At 39.5% G+C, this 25,010-nt stretch overlaps 1 protein-coding gene across 4 annotated transcripts in view; it reads right to left on the reverse strand.

Annotated features, from left to right (window-relative positions):
• Nucleotides 1–8,436: 8,436 nt before the first annotated feature.
• Nucleotides 8,437–25,010, reverse strand: part of WNT8B (Wnt family member 8B) — a 57,327-nt gene continuing 40,753 nt past the window's right edge. For 3 of the 4 annotated variants that reach the window (XM_072130465.1, XM_072130464.1, XM_072130463.1), the window contains exons 2-7: nt 22,133–22,166; nt 16,096–16,234; nt 15,384–15,599; nt 13,194–13,319; nt 11,572–11,714; nt 8,437–10,170 (exon numbers count right to left, since the gene is read on the reverse strand). In XM_072130465.1, the coding sequence (XP_071986566.1) occupies nt 9,604–10,170; nt 11,572–11,714; nt 13,194–13,319; nt 15,384–15,599; nt 16,096–16,234; nt 22,133–22,147 (1,206 nt within the window). In that variant the 5' untranslated portion in view covers nt 22,148–22,166 and the 3' untranslated portion in view covers nt 8,437–9,603. The remainder of the gene's footprint in view (nt 10,171–11,571; nt 11,715–13,193; nt 13,320–15,383; nt 15,600–16,095; nt 16,235–22,132; nt 22,167–25,010) is intronic. The other variant, XM_072130466.1, reaches the window with a different exon arrangement.

The raw sequence follows: 25,010 nt of genomic DNA on the forward strand, positions 1-25,010 counted from the left end.
TCCCTGTCCCCAATAGGGCTCACAATCTAATCAACCTAGAAGTATGTTTTGGAGTGTGGGAGGAAACCCAACCAAACTCGGAGAGAACGTACAAACTTTTTGCAGATGTTGACCCTGGGACTTAAACCGAGTGTATGGGAGGCAACATAGCAGGCAACTAAGAAATAGGGGTAGAACATGCAGCAAAGGAACCCCAAAAAGTGCAGAATAAACTTTTTATTCCTGATGTACAAAATGTACTATTGATTATGTAAAGAGTACGGCATATTTCAAAGTTAACATGATTATTTAAAGATAATTATTTCACACAGAAAGCTACACTTATTAACGTGAGAATTTCCATTGCATATGCCAAACACATCTTCCCGTAAAGAATAATGTAGACTTGCTTTCTAATTTTTTATTTGGGAACAAAAAGAGCCTTGAATGGTTACAAAATCTACCACCAGTATCAAGGTCTGTAAATCAAGCACACCTACATAGTGGTGCATGTCCTCTCTTTCAGGTTCCGGCTTCTAAAATTTACAAATGAGACTGGGGGATGTCACCAATGCCCCTCCCCTCTGTTGTTAGTTTATTATGTATATCTCTTTGCAGCAGAAAATGCTTGCCTCGTCCCTCCCCTAACAAGAGAGAGTTGGTGATGTCCCCCAGTGCGGCTGTGTGCTGAGGATTTTTTCCCGACTTCCGAGTTCACTTGGCAGCGCATGCTTGGAAATTGCCATGAACAAGCACTCTGGCTGGGAAGGGGAGGGAGGAGGCGTGCATAATTGATAGATAATGGAGCCTTGGGGGCTCTGGTGATGACTCCACAGAGCCCCTCAGGCTTATTTGCATAATAAATGCAAAAAATCAATTTATTGACGAAACAAGAGCCTAAGAATCTTAAACAGATCCTTAAGTGTTCTTAATTTCCAATCCTTGATCCTGGTAGTAGATTTCCTTTAACTAATTAACTTGAGGTGTATATAGGTACTTAAGAACATTTGTATTTGGGTGCATCTGGGTTTTGACCACTTATAATCACAAAACTATACAACATTCGTAAAGCCAATGTGCTAAGGTGTTAGCCACGCAAACAATTGAAATATCAAATTTCTCTTGAGTGTTTTATTTTTTCTTAGGTGGTTTAGGAGAAAAGACATAATTTGCGCAGTATTATGTAGACCATTCTTTACCATCTCTTTGTGGTGATTTTGGCTGCTTTGGCCTTTGCCCCTTAAACTTCCCCCTCAGTCTGTCACATTGTCCATGGGAAACAAATACTAGCACAACTGCATGACAAAGTCCACAGCACGGTAATGGTTTGGTGAAGCTACAGGAGGGCTCATAGTGTTTTGCTCTTGGCAGCAGGTGCCTCCACAGTGAATAGAAACCTCCATAGTAGGTTCACGTCACAAGAAAACATGACATAAAGAGATGTGCTACCAAGCACTGTATGAAAAGCAATGAGAGCTGCCCGCTGGCCAAGACAGGGAAACACAAACAGTGAATGAGTGGGATCATGAAAAGGGAATTTATGAGAGTTGATATCTGTTGTTTCCCCCTCCCTGGGCTTTGTGTTGTCTACTATCCAAATTCTTCCTCCCTGTACATGAAAGGTGTAAGAAAAGATGAATGTTCCTGTTAATGAGGAGGTTCCTGAAAGGCATGAAACTGACACATGCCTTGGGAAATGGGACATGATTGTGTTTTCTTTGCATAAGGGGAGTCTGTGTTATGAGTAGAGGAAGCGCTTAATTATGCCCAGCCAGTGAACCTTTCATTTGCTTTGTAACCACTCTCTAAATGTAGTGGATAATTATCCGGGCTGTGTTCCTCGCAGGGAAGCGGAATCTCTGGTTGGATTGATTAAACTGTTATCATGACTAAATAACTTTTATACTAGAAATTTGGAATTCCCATGACGATAAACTGTAAATTATTATTTCCTCTTTGTAGCCAAAAACTGATTCTGACGAAATTCTAATCTTTAGGGGATTTAGTTGTCTCTTAGGCAAATTATTTTTAGACATTTCCAGTTCTCATGCATATTAAGCTTGATTGTTACCCCGGTTTTATCCAAGGATCGTACAAGGCAATTTTGTGGAATGCAATGTCTCAGAATTGACATTTTGTCAATTGGTGAAAATGATAACTTTAAAGAAATGTGGAGACAAGGTTAGAAGTAGATGTGAGTTAGGGTTCTCAGAAACATCCATAATGGTAAGGGTCACTTTATTCAATGGCCGTATGAGTAAATGTGTTCATGGTAGGTTAATTTTGTAACTGCACTTTTTTTCCAATAAAAATAAGAAGTAAAACTATGCAGCTATGAGATCCTTCACAATGGAGCCCACGTATAAAAATAAATAGCAGTAGTGAATAAGTCACAGCTGCTTCTCTCTCCTTCCTCTGCTCATCCTGGTTCACCTCCTACACTGTTTCCCTGAAAATAAGACCTACATTCTCGCTCCTTACTCTGCTAGCCCGGTTCACCCTGACATTGATTATTACAGCAGAATTGCAAACACAAAATTCACTCAAAATATACTGTCCCTTGGACAACAACACTATGCTTCTAAATAACATATTACTAACAACTGACCACACTGTGCATCCTGCTTATATCTAATTATACGCTGTGCCAGAACCCTCCCTGAAATAATAACATACTACAACCCACACAAAAGTAATTACATAATATATATAAAAAAATGTACATTTCTTCCTGCTGTCCTTACACATGTACACAAGAGTCATTTCAGGTCCTTTAAAGGTCCTAAAAGCAAGCAAAAACATGCATCCTTCATTTTCCAAGAAGCTTCATTCCAGTACCATATGTACACAGTGAATTCCCGACTTTTAAGGGCTATAATATTCATACAACCCATAGCTGTCTTAATCTAACCCTGAGTAGCGGCACAATCTCATAAATTTTAGTAAAAAGTTAAATTTACAGTATGTATAACACCTCGCATCATTAATTTGTTATTAAAAACATCACTTTACATCAATAATTAGCACAGCACCCCCTTATTAATAAATAGCACAGCGCTAACACATCATTTCCATCATTCACTTAATAAGCACTACCTATGATGGGGCCCCTGTGACTAAATTGCTAACTGTGAGGGTGCGGTTACTATGATAACTACTGACCAGGACTGGTGCCAGCACTGGTCATATAACAAGATGTACAAGGAATGATAAACTAGGAAACAGAATATAGTTTTAGTTTCCAAATTTTTATTGCCACCATGTGAGTTCACTGCGAAGGGGCCCACTGAGGATCTGTTGCCCAGGGGCATACTGGAACTTGGAGCCAACCCTGCTACTGACAGTGGATTTTTAGTATATATGTGGGTGGCCAACATTCCAATATTCGCTACTGTCATTGGACACTGTTACTATATTGGCTACTTTGGGTATATTTTTGTGCTGAAAAAGCCCCACTCGGCTTATGCTCGGGTATATAAAAACAATCCAGTTAGTACTCACCCTCTGACGCTGACTCCCAGCATGCTCTTCTCCCTCCAGCACCTCTTCGGGTTCCGATCTGGGCTGGCATATCGCATAGACTTGTATCTGCCGCCCCAGCCAGGAAGCCAAAGAGGTGCTTTGGGGAGAAGTGGATGTCAGTGCTGGAGAGTACGAAGTAAATTTTGTATGGGGGCTCTTTTTACTTTTTATTTATGGAGGCACTCTGGACATTTTATTAATTGGAGGGGCTGTTGTGGACATTTCATTCATAAGGGGAGACTACTGGACATTTTATTCAAGAGTAGCGGCTGCACTTCCCACCCTAAGCTTATACACAAGTCAATATGTTTCCAGTTTTTTGTGGTAAAATTGGGTACCTTGGCTTAAACTGGGGTCAGCTTATACTCCAGTATAAATGGTAAGTTTCTGTGGATCTGATGAATATGACATTATTTTCTAGTGAAGTTATTCAATGAGTTTACTTTGTATGACCGAAGAGAGAAAACATGTCTTCTGTGACCTTGAAGAAGCATGTCCTGTACCTTCTCTGTATACCACCATGATGCGTATATATCACATGTGACATATTACTCACTAAGCTTATCTGCCACTGCACAGTTTTGGAAGTAAGACCAAATGAAGATAAGCCAATCAAAGCCAATCACAACCAAGCTTAGTACCAGGGTAGACGACTCGCTCTTAATCTAGATAAATACTCTGTAGTTCAGTAATAAATTGGAGAATCTTACAAACCATGGGGGCAGTGTTGGACTGGGTTTCCTTAGGCCCACCAGAGAAAAATCAATCTCGGGCCCCCTTTTCATTATCCCCCAGGAAATATACCCTAGCAGCCTTCAAATTGTGTTGTTTTCTGATGGACCTCTGGGGCTCAGTATTGGGTTGAGCCAGGGCCCACCAGAGGATCCTCTGGTACTCTGGTGGGCCAGTCCGACACTGCATGGGGGTGACTTATCACAGAGCACAGGCATATGATAAAGCCCTGCCCCTTGCCGCATCTTTCTGCCCACTGTGATGGTATATTTTGTGTAAAAACAAGCAAACCTTCAGGCCTGTGGAGTGGTCTGAAGAGCGCAGGCCAGTGGCCATGCTTCCTTCACAATTTCACCATGCACAGATTGTGTGGAGGTGGCGTAGTCGCACGAGTAATCAATTTCTTGCAGTGCTTCTACACCAGAAAACTTCGAGGGTCTATGTGATTCTTAGATCTATACTTCAGAGGAGCACACAGGTTTTAGTGTACAAATCCAAAATAACATGGTGTTTTTACCCATGAGCTCACAATTCTGCAGCATGTGCTGTGACTCTTGTTAAATTTCTTCTATGAGAGGACGAGGGAGAAGGACCATGAAAATCACCAGTCGGGACCCCAAAATTCCTTGCAGCTGTCCTGATTGTGGCCTTGTGTGAAAATAAAACTACTAATTTTCATGCAGATAAGAAATTTCTGTACAAGGCCATTTCCATGTCTGGTGCCTCTATCATGTGTTGAGCACATCACAGCATTGGAAGCCTCCACAAAGAAGATCTAATAATAGAGCAATTGAACAAAATAAACCAAAACAAGTGACTGTGATTTTATTGGCTTTTCTATAAAACATACAATAACATGGTTATATTTTGGTCATTTATAAAAAAAAATCCTATATATCTTTACAATCTGCAATGCTTATCTAACATGCTTAGATAACATCTCCCTGTACAGCTTTAATGAGCTGCCATCATGTTACAAAAGCAATACGGGAGAAATGCTGCTACATTGTATTGTATGGTAAAATATTCTTAAGACTGCTAAACATTGGTTAAAGATCTAAAGAAAATAAGCGACAGAACTTTGTTCTGTATACAACAATGCGTATTATGTGACATTCAGTAAACTCTGCAGCCCATGCTACCAGTCCACCGGTCATGGGATACAATATAAACCCAGTCTTTGCAGCCAAAGTTTCTAATTGTAATATCTTCACAACTTAAAGTGAAACCCCCTACATGTTCACAAATAGTTTATACTCATTCCATGACCATTTGTAATCTTTTTCCGTTCAAATGTAAACTGAACATGGGTCTTTACACACATAATGCCATAATCACATACTTGTATGATGAAAAAAAAAACAAAATGGCACAATATACTTTTTTTTTGTTAGATGCTTCCTCAGCACATATGACATGGCACATGAATACTGCAAACACAACATAAATGTATCCATAGGACTGTTAGCCGATATGTACAATATGTCAATGTAACACAGCAACATAAAATATGTATTGGTGAATTAACCCTTTATGTTATGTATACACTTCAGTGCCTGTGCAATAAATTAAACTCAAAAAGTGCTTAACTTCCTATATACAAATTAATCAAACCGCATTGAGAACTAGTCCAGGCAAATTAGAAAATGTGCCTCAGTATGTAGTGTCCAAACCCCTTGGTAGTGACCAGTCGAGGGAGCTTAGTTGTGGGTCATTGTGATTTTACCTGGCGAGGTTCTCCAAGACATATCCTCTGTCTGTTAACTATTACAAAATACAAAAATAAATTCCCTTGGTAACAATGGTCATCACAAAACACAGGGGGTTATTTTCATAAAAAGTGGCTAAAAACACTAAACAGAATTATAAAATAACCAGTGTTACAAAAATGCTAGACTGTTTCTCAAGGCATGTTGTTAAAAGTATCTGATCAATACCTTGTGAAATGCCCTTAAAGGAAAGCTAGCACTAGCTGGTAGACATATTAAACTACAAATACTTACCTACGCTCCTCTTTATGTTGATCCCGGTGGTGTTGCTCTCTAAGCTTGGCACGCCGGAATCACCTACAAAAGTAACTTCTAATTAGCAGCCCGGAAGGGATGTAATTATGCACTCCCCTGCACCTCCCTCTCCACGTGACGTCACGCGCGAGGCGTGAATTCATGACGGATGCCTCCCTCTCCCATCTCATCCCAGCGCTCTGGGATGCTAATTAGAAGTTATTTTTTTTTTTAGATAATCCCAGCGTGTCAATTTTAAGGAAGGACAATGCCGGGATCAGGTAAGTATTTGTAGTTTAAAGAGAACCCGTCAGGCAAAATAACCCCCCTAAACTAAATATATTTTCACAAACTGCCATTAGAGAGCATTGCCTCTATCCCTTCATTGTCCCTCTACATGCCTGTAAACTTAAGCAATGAGGTCCTAAAGCTGTATGCAAATGACCTGTGAAATGTCCAATGAAGCATTAGCATATTCAAGCTGTCCACCTTATTTATGAGTGGGAGGTACAGCCACACCCCCAGTGCTTGACTGACAGCCTGTATAATGATGTGATGCTGTATAATGATGTGCTTCCTGGTGCTGGCGGCCCCTGCAGTCTGTGTGTGTATAGGAGAGATACAACAGCTCCAGGCTGCAGCCATGTTATAGCAGAACATGTCAGGTACTTGTGTAGCTGATGTCTGTGTCTCTGTGTATTAGGAGGATGCAGCATGTCAGCAGATGCAGCACACACACTAGCAATGCTTTACTATACATTACACACAGACATGAGCAGGGGGAGGAGAGGAAAGGGGAGTGAACAGGGGTGACATCACTGCCTCTGACCATGTGACGAGCCTCATTTACATAATAAAGAATAGATTATTTTATAATGATTCATGTATGAAATAACTAGATAATGTCTGGGATGGGATCCATGTGAGCTGCTTCAACAGGTAGTAGTGACAGGACAAGTGACACAGACCTGATGACAGGTGTCCTTTAAGATGTCTACCAGCTAGTGGTAAATTTCCTTTAAAAATGTATAAGAGCAGATTTTACTCTGTATGTGATAAATATAGTATGTTAGGCTGCATTCACACTACCGCAAGGGGGACGTATATATATACAGCCGACGTATATACGGCCGATATACGTCTCCCATAGACGGCAATGGGTGCGCGGCTCCGTACCCCGTGAAAAAATAGGACATGTTCTATTTTTTCAGGGCATACGGCGCCGTGCGCCATGTATCCCTATGGAGAGGGGCGGGGGTGAGCAGCGCTCTCCCCCTCTTCCTCTCCCCGTGCGCTGCCGTGTGCCCGCCGTGCTATGGTACGGCGGGCACCGGTCGTGTGTATCCAGCCTTATACATGCTATAAATTGCTCTACAACCAATTGCTTCTTAAAATATTGATGATGTTTCCGCTTTGTGACATACACAATGTCATAGCAATATTAATATATAATTACATGTATGATACCAATGCATAAAATGTAGTAATCATATTTCCTGAAAAAGTAAAATATTTACATAGACATTTTAAAGGAATTTTCTGAAATGTTTGAAAAGTAGCATCAGAAAGGCAAGAACTCCCTAATCCCCACCTACCCTGTTCTGACACTTCCCAGGCCCTCATTAGTTATTTTCCTAATTCTTTTTGTAGCACAGAAAATAACGTACGACCTTTTCCTTGCTTGACAGCCGGACAACTCCTTGCCAAAAATGATTGTTCTTTCTTCATCTAAAAACATATAAACTAATGAATCTATATATTACAATACATGACAAGCACAAGTTCAAAAACTGTTGCTTGTGTCTATAGAACATGAAATGCAACAGTGTGACTACTGTAATAAAGTTTCCCACCTATCATGGAACAAATATTGTTGTGCGTTATTACGTGGCAGAGGGGCCTTCTGCACTTGATGGGGCCTTATGCCCCTGCACAACTCGTCTACCCTCTAAAAGAACTATACTAATATTTGTGAGGTACCGTATATACTAGTGTATAAGCCGTGTTTTTCAGCACAAAAAAAATGTCCGCGCGGGTTGTCTTCTGGCTTCCGCGCCCGTCTTCTAACTTCGTGCTGGGCGTCAGCAGCGTCATACTAGGCGCCGTCCAGGGGAGAACAATGGCGGCGCCCAGCACGAAGTTAGAGAAGAAAGAAGACGGGCGCGGAAGCCAGAAGACAACCCGCGCGGACATCAGGGGAGCAGCGCTGCACGTCAGGGCCACCGGTGGGTGAGTATATAAGTTCATTATTTTATTTTTTTTAATGCTGGGCTGTATTCTACTGGGGGCAGACTGGGCAGTGCTGTAAACTTCTGGGGGTTGTGCTGTATACTACTGGGGGCAGTGCTGTATACTACCGGGGGCAGTGCTGTATACTACCGGGGGCTGTGCTGTATACTACTGGGGGCTGTGCTGTATACTACTGGGGGCTGTGCTGTATACTACTGGGGGCTGTGCTGTATACTACCGGGGGCTGTGCTGTATACTACTGGGGGCTGTGCTGTATACTACTGGGGGCAGGCTGTATACTATTGGGGGCAGGCTGTATACTACAGGGGGCTGGCAGGCTGTATACTGGTGAGGTCTGTGACCAATGCATTTCCCACCCTCGACTTATACTCGAGTCGATAGGTTTTCCCAGTTTTTGATGGTAAAATTAGGGGTCTCGGCTTATACTCGGGTCGGCTTATACTCTAGTATAAACGGTAATCTTTTTCCAGGATAATTACCACAGGAGTTTGCTATGAATTGTATTTATTAGATTTTCAGAGAAGAATTTTTCCACCTCAAAAACTCCTCTAAAACCCATGGGTTTTACACAAGGCTTTTGTTGTGGCTTTTAATGAGATTTTCAGCCTCCCTTTAAGCGCTACATATTCACATTGACATAATTGATAGGTTACTTACATTTTTTTCTCCTCACTGTGGCTTTTTAATACCACTTGAGGAAAAATCCTCACCTGTTGGAACGGCCAATGACATTTTCCACTTAACACCAAAATCAATGGGAGAGTTATCTATATGTACTATATGTATATCTATATGCAGAAAGACTGCAAACATCCTCACCAAAAATCTGTGTGTGAACATACCCTTCTACTTGGTGGCAGTGCCCAGAACCACAAACTATGTTCACATAAGAAAGTAACATAGACCAAGGTCTAGATATTTTCTAATGTTGAGCCGTACATCAAGCTGGATGCGATACTGCATAGAAAGTTGCATTTTTTTTCACTAGAACTGTACATTTGTATTAGTCCAATTAGTTATGGTCACCATATTGTGGTCCCCGGTGACCAAATCCTTTCTTCGTTCCAGCTATACAGTTTATTATAAACAATACACTTATTAACCAGTTAGTGTTGCCCTAAAACTTCTTTTTGAGCTTAGTTTCTTTCTTGCGGGTGATACCACCTCCGCTCCTCTCACGTTTCGCCTTCTTGACACAGAAGTATTTGGTGACACTTTTTCTGCACTGCTCACATTTGACGGCACAGCACCAGTGGAACTTGCAGTTACAGCTGGAGACCATGTCTGCTCTTCTCTCCTCCACAGCCAGGCCGCAGTCTCCACACAGGCGCTTGCAGCTTCTCTTTTCCCATTTGTTGAGCGTCTTGCCTCGTTTAAGACATTCCCTGCCTTCAGTCCCCTGAAGACCTAGAGTTTTGTTCTCCAGGCAGTAATCTGGGGAATCTTCCAAGTGAACAAGCTCTTCCTTGGAGATAGAGCTGAAAGTTTCAGCTATGGCCCCTCTGCTGGCCGCACTGTTACCAGCTCCCTGCAGCAGATCCACCTTCAGTGCCTTGTTATATTTTTCCTTCAAATAATAGCCCACCTCTCTAAACTCAGACAGCTGTAGCCAGCAAGTTTGGGTGGTGCAACTCCCGGAGACTCCATGACACTTGCATGTTGTTTTCATTGTATTTTGCACTGCCTGAGTAACACAGAGAAACACATGAGAGATGATGGGGGAGAATTAAAATCTATTTTATATCACTTTCTCAAGATAAACATTCTATTTAAGCTGCAAGTTTCTAAGTAACATTAATTTTGTACTGAACATCACTTTTTACGAATACATAATACTGATGCCCTATAAATCTGTATTACATGCCACTTATTCAACCACAGCTTCAATTACCTTAAAGGGTTATTCTCACTTTGGCAAATTACTGTTATTGTTTGTATGATGAAAAATAATACAATTTTCCAATATACTTTCTGTATCAATTCCTCACGGTTTTCTGGATCTCTGCTTGCTGGCAATTTTTTGGGAAGCTTCATTGTTTATTTCTAGTGGACAGAAATGTGATCATGCTAACATACGGTAGGTGCACGGCTCGTTAGTATCAAAGGAAGTAATCAGAGATGTGTGTCATAACGAGCTGTGCGCCTGTGTGTCCACTGGAAGTGAACCATGAAGCTTTCTATAGCAGGACAGCAACCAGAGATCTAGAAAACCATGTGGAATTGATACAGAAGGTGTATTGGAAATTTGTATAACTTTTCATTATTCAAACAATATTGATTACTTGCTGAAATGGCAATACCCCTTTAACCTTCCTTAATACAGACTGGCGGTAATGATGCAGTAAAAACAAGTAGGAATAGCGGGGTGCTATATAGTAGTCTGGTGATTTATTGTATGGACATAAAGATTACCCAATGAGAACAATCCATTGGTAAAATAGCTATGTGTTTTAATGCTGGAATGGAATCTTCCTCAGGCCTAAAAAGAGACAAAAAGTAGATTCTGGCCTGAAGAAGACGTCATTCCAGCATTGAAACGCGTAGCCGTTATTCCAAAATTACACTCCTTTCTTAATAATGGAATTTCCTCATATTTGTTATCTATTGTGCGGACCTGATGATGATCCAGACCATGTAGCACAATAATATCTCTTCTTGTTTTTCCTGAATCATTATCATTTGTATATTATGAACAACATCCAATGACAACTAGCCAAAATAGGTGAGAAAGTTCCCACCAGCAATTTTTGAAAAGCCGTTCTTTATACCCCACGATCTACACCAAGAGGCACTCTCTGTTTTTCTCTATTATACATACTAGAACTTCAAGGATTGGCTGACATGTACATTGTTCTAGAAGTCCTTTAGAAGCCAATGAAGCACTGGAGAAAGCACCATCCTGCACTCTTGATGGATCTCTCAGGATGGATTATCCCATAAGTCTAGTGATGGTGGGACTTTGGGTGTATGAATACTGCGGGAAGATTGGCTGTGGTTGTTCTCCATATTGCTAGGTATCATTAGTACTGTCATTGTTTAGCATGGTATGCATTGTTGCCTTTTGCCATATAGTTTATAAAGGTACCTTCCTTCCTGCCTCATTATTGTGGAGATTCATGGCTGCTCTAGCATCTTGCCCCGTCTCTAGCGCATCCACAAACTGCTTGGAAATCGCTTCTCCAAATCCCACGTTATCGCTGCATCCGCCCCACAACCATCCTTGTCCTCCTGTAAACCATGTAAAGGGAAGAAGTCAGCAATCATATCTTTATTGTGACTGAAAAGAAAAACATGATCATCTGGACCTACAAAACAATTGATTGGTCCACAGCATCCATGCATTTTCTAATTGGTAGCTCACATCCAGGTATTGTCGCAAATGGTAAAAATTATTTAAATAATTTATCATTATTATCGATTTTCCCTTACTTACAAAATAGGATTACAAACTGTGCAATGTCTATACAGGGCAAAACACTTTAAAAACAAATAATTGTTAGGAATATTTACCCCCTTTCATACCACCACCTTTAATAAAGAAAAAGTTCAAGTGAACCTTTCACCACATCCATTAATTCCTACTTTTTCCCTGCTTTAATAGATGCCAGTAAACAGCAGAATATAGTGGAGCTCTGTTAGGACCTCTTCATGGTAAGCCCTCTCAATACTGGTAGGGGGTAATGCAAAAGCAGCCTTTTACCAATTTTTCACCATATTCTATTGGAGCATGAGCAAATCAGACATTCTAGGAGGAAAACACCCTAAGAGGCCTAAAAAAACCCAATTTGAAATTATGTCTCAAGAATGCAAAACAAATAACCAAAGAAAATCATCAACGTGTTAGGTATCCCCACGTACAAAGATGCTCAATGTATCAAAATATAGATATAATTATCCCATGTGCTTTTTTTTACCATTTCTACATTTTTTATAAAAAGGAGATCAAATAGCTTCAATGAAAACATCAACTTGTCCAGCAAAAAAAAATACATCTTACACAACTCTGTGTGCTAAAGTATATATAATATAAATGCGCAGGCGGTCCCCTACTTAAGAACACCGACTTACAGACGACCCCTAGTTAAAAACAGACCCCACTGCCCCCTGCAACCTCTGGTGAAGCTCTCTGGATGCTTTACTATAGTCCCAGGATGCAATGATCAGATGTAAGGGGTCTGTAATTAAGCTTTATTGATATTCATTGGTCCAATTACAGCAAAAAAATTTAAAAACTGCACTGGGGCCCAAAATTTTTTTGTCTGGAATGACAATGATAGATTATACAGTTTCAACTTGCATATAAATTCAACTTAAGAACAAACCTATGTAACCTATCTTGTACGTAACCTGGGGACTGTCTGTATATATATATATATACGTTTATGGGTGTTAGAATGGGGGTGAGATAATGGAGATAATTTTTTTTAACCTTTTTTGTTGTTAAACATGTTAATAAAAACATGCAAATAAGAATTTATATTAATATAACTTTGATATTTCCTTAAGTGGATAAAGGGGATATATAAAAGACATAAAATGGATCTTTTTTGTCATTTCACTTTCATTTGGAATTTTTTTCCAGCTTCCCCATAGAACGTTAAATGGTGCTTCTATTATGTAAATTTTGTTTCACAGAAAACAAGCCCCTATATATCTGTAAAGGGAAACATACAAAACAATTTTTTTTTTCCAAAATCCATGACCTACCCAGCTGTCCATTTCTTGAATCATCACAACCACAGTTATCAAAGTCTCCGAGGCTGCAGTTCCGTGTAAGTGTGTACATTACACCGGCTGAGCTGATAGCATGCACAAAGGCAGTTTCTCGATTTGCTGCAACACAAAAACAGAAGGTCTGCTTTGTATGTTTAATTTGTAAAAATGTTCTCCATAATAATATAACAGAGTGTAAATCTAGGGTCCATTGCAATGATATGCACATCCTTAAATATGGTAAACATCTTAGATATTCACAATAAAAGAAAAACATTGGAAGAAAGATTAAACATATCCGAGGTCTGATTACATTGCTAATAATTAGAAAAATGTTTGTTTTATACAGTACATTAAATTTGATATGTCTCATGAGTACAAACATGTACTAGTGCTATTTTTTTCATATTATTATATTTTTATATTTCAGGAAGTGAAAAAAAATTCCCTTAGCAAACTGCTAAGGTTAACTTATACTCATAGGACAGAGGCCCAATTGTAAAATTGTTATAAAAATAAAAATTTTGTATAGTGTATATTTTCCAGTTAAAAGACTTAAAAATATATAATTTCTGACATTATAAATTAATGAAATTAAAAGTAAATTGTAGTACACGTGGACTGGATAGTGAGACAATCGAGCACTTTACAGTAATCCCATTACCTCTTTTCATTATTGGGTTTATTGAAAATCCTAATGGAAAACCATCATCATATGGAGTTATGAAAACAAAAATAATATAGGTTACCAATGTCATCCTGTTGTGGAAGTTGCTTTTAACTGTGATATAGCATGGCTTTAAAGGGTAAGGTCATTTTTACTTAGTCCAGGGCTAATGGAACCATTAGGAAGTCATTGTTACATATGTTGTGTTCTGCATGACATTAAAAGGGAACTTGCCATGAGGAAGGTCATTTTTACATGATAACCGGTTTCAATAGACTCTGACATGTTGACTTCAAAAATGCTTTTGTTGTGCATTTGAATAATTTCAAATTTTTTTTTTAAAGTTTTAACATTGCCTGACTCCTTGCCAGCAGTGCGTGGTGAGTCCCGGGCGGCAGTTCAAAAAAAGAATTGCTTGTGGCAGCGAGCTGACGTAAGTGGTGGAGTAAAGGGGAGGGCAAGGAGGCGGGGAAGGATGCATTAAGGAGAAGATGGCTTATACTGTTTTGAATGTCCCCCTCCCTGGGACTCGCCACACAATGCTGGCAGGGAGCCAGGTAATGTTAATTAAACAATTAAAAAACTGTGGAATTATTCAGATGCACAACGAAGGCATTTTTAAAATCAACATACCAGAGGCTATTCCTCTGAGAGGAAATTGAATGACTATTTCTACAGTCAGTGGGTGCCTCCTGTTATCTCTTCATATCATGAAAAGTGACTGTTGACGTTGTTGTTTGTGCTAAAACCAGGACTCTCAATACTTTCATCCTCAAAGCGGTGCCGATCCTCTGTTGCATTGTTGTTGTTGACAACAATTATCTTCAGTGCCTCTTTTAGTTCTTGATGATTAAAATGAGATTCTAAGTATGTAATGAGTTAGACCATTATAGATATATTTCCCAAAGGGATTTTCTTGGTGAAAAGATGTGGTAGGACAGAAACAAGTCCATCTAGTACTTCTTCATATGTAGCTGGACACATCATGGCTTTCTCTAGTATTTGCATCATAATGTCCATATCAATCGGTGGTCGCTCGACACGCTTTTCCTCTTGAGACAGAGACCGTTGTAGGACAATTGTTTAGGAGTAGCACTTTCTCACTGTAATGGGTAAATTCCAGTTTTCCAGACAATTTGTGATATGATTCTGTTTAGTACACAGTAGTTTACCCATATACTGAACAAAATAACACAAGTCCAAAGATAGATTTGGTTAAATTAAGAGCATTTTCTTTTACACAGTCATTGTCTAGTAAAAAGATATGGCAAAAAAATGTAGATGATGTAGATACACTCAGCCATGGACTGGTCTGCATTAGAATAAATATTATGTCTTTATCCACACGTAAAGATGTGTGGTACATATTTTCACTAATTAGAACTGGAACCAGTAAAATGTTTAGTAACCGAGAAACATAAAAATGAAATAATAAAAATCTTAAAAATCTGCCAAAGCACCATGGAGAAACTACAGGCTGAAGAAAAGGTCCTATGTACAAACATGAAAACTCTAACCTGGGGGAATGAATCCTGCTGAATGGGAGCCTCCAGATGGTGGATAATTCGGTGGAAATGGAATCTGGAGACGAGATAAGAGAGTCCGGTTGTATTGAGATTCCAGTCTGGAGAAGAGGATCCTGTTGAAATGAATGCTCCAGACTGGAGAAGAAGACCCCGTTTCATAGTGGCTGCTGGCTGTAGTAGACGATCCAGTAGTATGAGGGTTCCAGTCTGGAAAAGAGGATACTTGGGAAATTGAGGGTTTTGTAACCCCAGTCACTTTATGTTGAATCTATTTTGGAAATTTGCTAATGAAGACTTGATTTATTTTTGAGAGTACGGGAAAAAATTTATCCATGAAGATGGAAGAAAATCCACTTGATTAGAAGCTCTAAATGAGAATGAATTCCATTGCTAGGAAGAAACCACCATAGCAACTCGGATAACCTTGCTGATTCCAAAAAAATGGCTCTCCAGGTTCCACAATTAAAATTTAATTCAGTGTAAAATGTATCAATGCATGACCATAAAGCACCCTTTTGGATCGCTTACCAAGTTGTTCTGGTCAACTATGACTTAAGAGCATACCCCATTAACAGTATGACAACCCTGCTGCAAGTAAAATATTCAATTCAAGTGCAAAACATGTTTAAAATTTTACGTCCTTTTGCAGAAAAAAGAAAATTAAAAAAAATTAAAAACGATAATTCGTACAGAAAGTTCTTACCACTACGGAGTCCACTGTGACTGGATAGTTGCAACGTTCTCTCAGGACAGTTCCACCGATCCCAAGCAAACTGGTATTTACACTCTTCAATACCACTTTGTGCCCCAGCTGCCACACTACTTGAGTAGATAAGGTAAGCCTGGAAGAAATGAAGGGAAGCAGTATGTTTGAGGTATAGATATATTTTCATCATAGAACACATTTTAAGTGCTGAAGGCTAAGAAGCATATAGCATAACTAGAACAGGTGCAAAGGCGTATAATTTTGTGATATCCTTTTAGTTATTTGTTCATTGAAATTAGATTTATGAGGATCTTTTACACCTAGGCCTGTGGAAAGACTGTTTCACCATCACATAGTCATATTGTATACTGCAAAAACTTAGTTAGCAGGTGTTAACCCATTACATGCCACCAGCATTGATATTTAACATCGCCATGTTATTCATGCAGATCTATTAAAATGTGGAGGTGGTCCCACAAATGGTATCAGCAGTGGAGTAACTTAAAGCTGTAAGGCCCCAGTGCAAAATGTGTGCTAGGTCCGCCATTATAATGTATTGTTAATATACTATTGTTTATTGTTTGTATAGTAATGAGTCTTCTCATTTAGGAAAGGTACACCGTAAGGGTGTACAGTACACAATGAAGTGCAATTTGTTACAAAGAAAACAAGCCCTCCTACAGCTCTTTACATGGAAAAATAAAAAACTTTTTGATTTGATTTTGGATTTTTTGAAGTGAAAAATGAAATGCAAAAACCAAAAAGGGCTTGGTCATTAAGGGGTTAAAGAAGCAGAGCAAAAAAACAAAATGCAAAAATAAAAAAGGGCATCAGTGGTAAGGGGTTACAGTTCCTTACCTCAGATAATCTGCAAAACATGCCTCGAAGCAAACTAACGACTAACCTAATCAGGAAAGCCTAAAATGATACTGCTGCTACAATGCTTATATGGACATTGTGCCTGTTTTTGTATTATGTACTTAAACCTATTTAGTACCCTAAATTAACAGTTTTAAATATAAATAATATAAGATCACCTAAAATTTTAGAATATATTTTTATTAGATCTGTAATATTTTCTCGCTTCTATGCCAAGCCAAATAGAGCTGCATTTATAATATTCCTTATTGCTATATTTATCTCCATTTGCTTGTTAATCACTTTCTTTATATAGCATTGCCTAGATCTCTTGCTCTTGGCTTTGCTAGGATAACCCTCATGATATAATATTGTCATCTATCATCGAAAGGATAAATGATAAGGGGTATGGAGGGTCTTAGTTATGAGGAAAGATTAAAACAACTAGATTTATTTATTCTGGAAAAGAGACGACTACGAGGGGACATGATTAATTTATATAAATATATGAATGGTCCATACAAAAAATATGGTGGTAAGTTGTTCCAGATTAAATCAAATCAAATCTCTGTTTGGAGAAAACAAGGTTTAATCACCAGAGGTGACAGGGCTTTTTTACTATGAGAACTGTCAATCTGTGGAATAGCCTGCCTCAGGCGCTGGTCACAGCAGGGACAGCAGAGAGCTTCAAGAAGGGTCTAGATGGCTTTTTACACCTAAATAACATTGATGGTTATGTTATATAGAATTGTTTCCCCTAAATCCCTTCATCCAATCCCTTCCCTTCCTTGGTTCAACTTGATGGAAAAGTGTCTTTTTTCAACCATACAAACTATGAAATAACCTCAGGCATTTCTTGTCTTAGCTTCAATATTATTATTTTAGCCCTCGACTCCATTCTGTCCCCCTTTAAGAGGATTGAATCCCCAGTTCTCATTTTTAAATTCCTTAGTTCCCAATTTTACTCAGTTTCATTGGTGTTTTAGCTCCTATCACTGATGGTCAGTGTAAGATTCTAGTGTGTGGGTGGGGACCTTAAGCAGACACTTCATGATAGTGATGGGAATTACGGCTCTTCTTAGTGAGCTGGCTCATGTCATTCATGAACAACAGCCGGCTCTTAGGCGAACGACACATCACTACTTCATGATTCCTCTGTGCTATAAGATGCTGTGTGCTGACAATGTGCTTAGATCATCAGGGTACAGGTTTATCTCCACTTTTATTTAGCTTCTAAACATTCTACATTCTAGTATCAGACACATAGATGAGACAGATCAGATATGGAAAATGATGAGATCCATATAACACACAATAATACACTTCAGCTCTACTACATCTGAGCGATAACGAAGACTGTCCACTCTGCTACATTTGAGCTATAACACACACAGTGCCTGTAGCTTGTATTGAAAGTCTGTGCAGGCAGCTACTTGCTGGCAGGAAGTGTCTGTTTGTGAGCTCATCTTATAATGGAGTGGGGAGGGGCTGGAGGCAGAGAGGAGAAGCAGATAGAAGAAACTATTCATGAGAAGAATCAGCCATGCCCGACCTAAATCAGAACATGTACGCTCGGATCCAGGCGGAACTGCAATAGTATATGACTGGCACTGATAGAAACATGTGGAATTATATCTGTAAAATGCTCTATTTCAGTGAATTATAAAATGTGTTATTTTGTTATCCTGAGTATATTTAAGAATCTCGTCTTTGTGGCAATACCCCTTTAAATGAAATCTACTACTAACTTAAATCCAAATTCAACTTTACATACTCACCTATTGTCCTCTTCATCTTGATCTTCAAGCTTGCCAGGCTCGTCTGAAAAAAAAAAAAGCCCGAAGCACAATGTCCTGGCGCTCCGAAGCTGCTAATTATTCATGGAGAGAAAGGTATCTATCATGCAGAAGGCGTGAATTCATGCCATTCTTGTGATGTCTCCTCCCTTTCCTAGCATAGGAGAGGGAGATTACCTCACACAGGAGGAGTGAATAATTAGCAGGCAATGCCAGGCAATCCTGGAATGTCAAGCTTGAAGAAGACCATCGCTGGGATCAAGATGAAGAGTACAATAGGCGAGTTCAGTTTAATTTTGATCTAAGTTTGTGGTAGATTTCTTTAAAGAAAATCTATCATTTGAATTCATGCATTATGAACCAAAAATACCTTGAGAATGCTGTAGCTACACTCATGCAGGTACATATATTGCTTAACACTTATCACTTTTTAATCATGTATTGAAAATAAAGATGAACTTTTTTACTCCATTTGCCTGTTGCCGATGACATCCATTTTTCTCCTCCATTTTCCATTGGCCCCCGGGACCGGACCGGGTCTTGCATCGTTGCACGGCACGATCTCCACTATTAGCTGCGGATCAGGTGAGCTGACACCCGAGCCTCCCCGGCTCTTCCCCCATATATTGCTTAATCCCTGTGCTGAGTGGTTTTGCTGAAAAAACAATTATAACATTCAGGATAATGAGGCTCAGCTGCTCCTTTTCCTGGCTCAGCGCTTTTCCTCTTACATCAGTTATGCACTGCTCAAGGGAATGATGAAATGACTGTGTTGTGCATGACAGGCAGAAATAAACAATCACTGCACCATCTCCCGGTTGCTGAGTGATGCAGCTCTGGTTGATTAGTCCTGTCTGGTTAGTTTAGGAAGCTCCACGTGTAATGTGCTTATGTATAACAGCCAGAAGCACCCAGCTTTCCCAGGGTCCGGAATGTTATAATTGTAATTTCAGCAAAACAACCCACCTCAGGGATTAAACAAGATATTATCCTGCATCATTGTAGCTACAGCATTCTCAAGGTATGTTTGCTTCATAATGCATTAAATCAAATGGTAAATTTACTTTAAATTGTGACTCATCCCCTGACTTACATGTATGTCTTCTGCTCAATTCTCTTCAAAAGCATTTTTCTTCATTCTAATTCTCAGCATGTACACTTTGTATACAACTATACCTCTTACTGCTGGTTATATCCTGTCTAATCCTAACACTGTTCTTACCAACTTTATTATTGTTGTTCAGATTCTAAAAACTTCCAGAAATTCAAGGAAAGACTACCACCTTGCTTCACTAACTGTATATGGTTTTACATTTAATCTCTTTTAGACTAAATAAGGCTGTGCTGCAATTCCATTTTCAACTCAGTGGTGTGCTTTTTGGACAGTGGGAGCAGACATTTGTTATAATCAAAGACAACTCCTTTAAAGTAAAAAACCTCAGGTGTCAGAACACTCTGAAACGACTTTTTTATGCAGCGTACTTAGCTTGTGGCCACACCTCAGGGTTATGCTCTGCTTGAGACTGTGATTGGCAAGCTAGCTGCCTCTCTGAATTGAGGGTGTGTATCCCAGGTGCAAATTAGAGTGATGGCCGGTCAAATCATTTGCCTAAAGGGGCATCATCTGGGAACTCCATTCATATGAGGTCCACATTCACTCACCTCATTCAGGGTCTGATATTGATTTTTCTGGTTTTGAATTCTCCTTGCTCCGGTTGGTACTATGCTCACCATTTCTAGTACCCTGACTTTTGCCCATTTCCTGACCATTCTCTTAATTTCTGAATTTGTACCTCGCTGCCAGCTTGTTTCTGACCCGATTAGTTTCACATTGCATTTGTTTTGACTTCTGCAGCTTTGCACTTACCAGTGTAGGCACCACCCATTTGACGCCTGCTGTTTAGTGCAGGACTGGCAAGTAGGTAGGGAGAGAGGTTATGAGAAGCTTAGGGCTTACACACTTTCACCCGTCTTGTGATTTCAGGCTTTATTAACTCTGGGCTCAATCAAACCAATGAAAATCTGTTTATAGCAGAGAATCCATTACTTGGTAAATAACTTACTGTATGTAAAAATAAAGCAATTATCTAATCCCTTCTATAATAAGTAACAACTTTAGATAAATATATATCTAAAATTAATATAATATATTTGCACCATTAAACATGCAATTATACATGTACAATGTTTTGTTCTTAGGTAGATAAACTGCTGCCGTAGGAGCTTTCACCTCTCTCCTTGTTCAGAAGATCTGTATGAGGATGTCTGAATAGATACACGTCTGCTCAATGTGCTTTAGAGCAATGCCTACATCTCCCTCTAACCAGAAACGATATGCACACGCAACATGCATGTACATGTTCTGAATGGGGAGAGTGGACACAGCTGCAGCCAATCATCTCAAGCTTCTCTTCCCTAAAACAAAGGAAGCAACTATTTACATATTTACATATTTAATAGCCCAACCCTTCTAGGAAGTATTTTAGTTATTAACACATATATTAAGACATTTAAGATTTTAATTAAACTGTCAGCATCCATGCCACTACTAACAAATCTATCCCAAATACCAAAACCACCATTGGGCCCACTGCCAGTTGAGGGCAAACTCTAATCCATCAATCATTCTAATCACAAATAAGATACCAGGGTGAAAGATACCCGATATCCCTACTGTCCGCTCAAAGTATTAACCACTCCAAGACCTACCCGACAAGAAGATAACCCACTAAGAAAGCGACCAAGGGTGGGAAGCTTTCCTACTGCTGGCTCTGGTCCTAAGCAGAGGAGAGGAAGACTAACCATACTTTTAATGGTAAGCCTAACTATCTTAATGACACCCACTGTACCTCTAATGCTACTATCCCTGGTGAATCCTGGTGATGGGGGGAACAAGCATATGTTTAAGCCCGCCCTCCTAAAAACATATGGCTTTGAACTTTTTGATGGCTTATGGCCAGAAACTCTAAAGTTAAGGAAAAAACATTGGATACTTCAGCATTAAACCAGCGCTATAACGCCAGGTGAGGGCATAAGATAAGTGAGGGCATACCTTAGTTATATTCCATTTCTGCAATCCCTTCACTTTCGGCTATTGAACTAAATTCACACTTCACGAGAGAAGCTTCCCTAAATTCACATTGATTGGTCAATACAGATGTATTCATATAAATGTAGAATTGCTCTTTAGTTCCCAAAGTAAATTTTTTAATTCCGGAAATTACAGTAAATTCCTTGATTCAGCACTATGCATTTATAACTATACTACAGCAATAACACAAGACAAAGCCAAAACTCAGCTGCTGATTACAAATGAGATCTCGCACAGGCCAGAAATCATTTTACAAAGTCTACATGTAGATCAAAGGAATTTCTCTTACCTTGGGGCCGGTCATCAGAAAATTGTTCACTGACCTGCAAGAGTCAGAGCAAACCATTAATTGAAAGAAACAAATCCCCAGCCTTCCCATTCAGATGATGCCAGGAATTTTTCATTCACTTCCCTTATTTCGGATACATACAGTAAATGGTTATCAGATCTCTGCATATGTTTTTACATAGAGAATGTAATATGTAAGCATCTAAAATCACAAACCACATGCTTACAACATAAACTTCTCTATTAACGTATCATTATCATACATCTCTGTACAGGTTATAGCTGAAATTTCCAGCTTCCTAATAGAAACTTTAAAGGGAACCCTATCAGAGCAATATAGGACACAAAGCCAAGATCCTTTAAAACCATCCTATCTAATACAATTTATAAAAATAGACTGTGGAATTTGTTAATCTACCCATATTATTGTACAGATGTAATGTTTGCTCTTCTATGTGAAATCTTTTAAACCATGGACTTTTAAACCATGTTTTTTTTTGTGGGGGGGCAGGGGGGTTAGGTTGAGATGCGCAGGGGGGGGGGGGGGGTTGTTCATGGTTTAGGGGGAAAAAATATTAAAGTGTATCCTGAAAATGTTGGAATAGGAACAAGAGTTACTAGGGTGCCTTACTGAAGGCGGGGGGGGGGGATTTGTACTTATGAAGAAGATATGTATGCTGATTGTTTTGTACTATTGTGTGTATTGTTTATGTGAGGAAAGGTTTATAAATGTGCATATTGATTGCATATTTAATAAAAATTTTATAATTTAAAAAAAATAAAAATTGACAGACCTTTAACATTGGATAAAAAAACATTGGAAAAATATATGCAAACTGTGTTTCACGTGCAAAATTTTGTATTTCGTTCTCATATTATTGTATGATGATTGAGATGTGGTATAATGAATATCTGGATGAGATAAAGTGAATGCACCACTTATACAGGGGCTGTGGACCGTTCGCCAGTTCGCCTGTGGGACAGTTCAAGCCTGTGCAAGAAAGGAAGTCTTATCTTCCCTTACATTCCTTGACCAATTTCCTGCCCTCCATTGGAGCTGGACTCTTGTTTCCTCCCTTAAAATTTCTTGGTGGCCAGAGCAGAGAAATGAGCAGGCCCTTGATATTTATGAACTGGCTGAATTATTATTTTTTAGTGGCAATTTTACTGTGTGAGAGAAGCATTTAGGAAACATAGTTACTATGTGTGTGTGCACTAATGGGACGCTAACTGGTTTCCCCTAAAATAAAACAGTGTCTTATATTAATTTTTGCTCCTAAAGAGGCACTAGGTCTTATTTTCAGGGGTGTCTTATTTTTCAGTGAACAAGAAATCATAATCATTGTTGAACAAAAAATAAACATAAACATCCGGATTCCATCAAGAAAGTCTTGTTAACCCCTTAAGGACGGAGGGTTTTCCGGCTCATTTCTCGCTCTCCAACTTCAAAAATCCATAACTTTTTCATTTTTCCGTGTACAGACCTGTGTGAGGGCTTATTTTGTGCGTAACAAATTTTACTTTCCCGTAATGTTATTTATTTTAACATGCCGTGTACTGCGAAGCTGAAAAAAAATTCCAAATGTGGAAAAATTGAAAAAAAACCGCACGTGCGTCACGTTCTTGTGGGCTCAGTTTTTACGACTTTCACTCTTCGCTCCAAATAACATGCCTACTTTATTCTTTGGTTCGGTGCGATCGCGGTGATACCAAATTTATATAGGTTTTATTGTGTTTTAATACATTTTCAAAAATTAAACGAATGTGTACAAAAAAGAAAAAAAATTTTTTGCCATCTTCTGACGCTAATAACTTTTTCATACTTTGGCGCACGGAAATGTGTGAGGGGTCATTTTTTGCGAAATGAGGCGACGTTTTCATTGCTACCATTTTGAGGTCTGTGCGACATTTTGATCATTTTTTATTTCATTTTTTATGTTATGTAAAAAGGTGTAAAAGTCGCATTTCGGACATTTGGGCGCCATTTCCCGCCTCGGAGGTCACCGCCGGCCGTAACCGTTTTTATATTTTGATAGATCGGGCATTTTGGGACGCGGCGATACCTAATATGTCTGTGATTTTTACTGTTTGTTATGTTTTATATCCGTTCTAGGGAAAGGGGGGTGATTTGAACTTTTAATATTTTATTAATTTTTTTTATTTTTTAAACTTTTTTTTTTCTTTTTTTTTTCACTATTTTTTAGACCATCTAGGGTACAATAACCCTAGATGATCAGATCGCTCCTACCATATACTGCAATACTACAGTATTGCAATATATGGCGTTTTTGCAGGTCTTACATTACAATGAGCCACTGGCTCATTGTAACGAACCTGCATAAACCATGTAGCTTCGTGTCAAGAGAAGACCCGAGGCTACCATGGTAACCGATCGCCGCCCCCCGATGACGTTCGGGGGCGTGGCGATCGAAAAAAAGATGGCGGCGCCCGCGCGCCGCCGTCTTTTAAACGCCGCCCGCGACTTTGCGGGCGGCGTTTAGAGGGTTAATAGCCGCGATCGGTGCAAGCACCGACCGCGGTTATTAGCGGTGGGGGTTTTGTGCAAAATGCAAAAACCCCCACCTCTGTATGAAGAGGACTCAGCCCGTGAGCCCTCTTCATACTTCCCTTATACCTCTGCGCCGTAGAGCTACGGCGCAGAGCGTTAAGGGGTTAATCTCTGTCCATGTACAACAATCTCTGGTACATTTTCAATTCTGGTATTTATGAACAAAAAGCAACATTTTTATTTAACCCCTTCCCGCTCTGTGTCCGATATATCGGACACTGAGTGCAGCGACTTAGCGCTCAGCGTCCGATATATCGGACGGAGAGCCGATGCCGGTTCAGCTCACGATCTGAGCTGAACCGGCATTGGG

Source organism: Engystomops pustulosus, chromosome 11 (assembly GCF_040894005.1).
Source record: "Engystomops pustulosus chromosome 11, aEngPut4.maternal, whole genome shotgun sequence".
Classification (NCBI taxonomy): domain Eukaryota; kingdom Metazoa; phylum Chordata; class Amphibia; order Anura; family Leptodactylidae; genus Engystomops; species Engystomops pustulosus.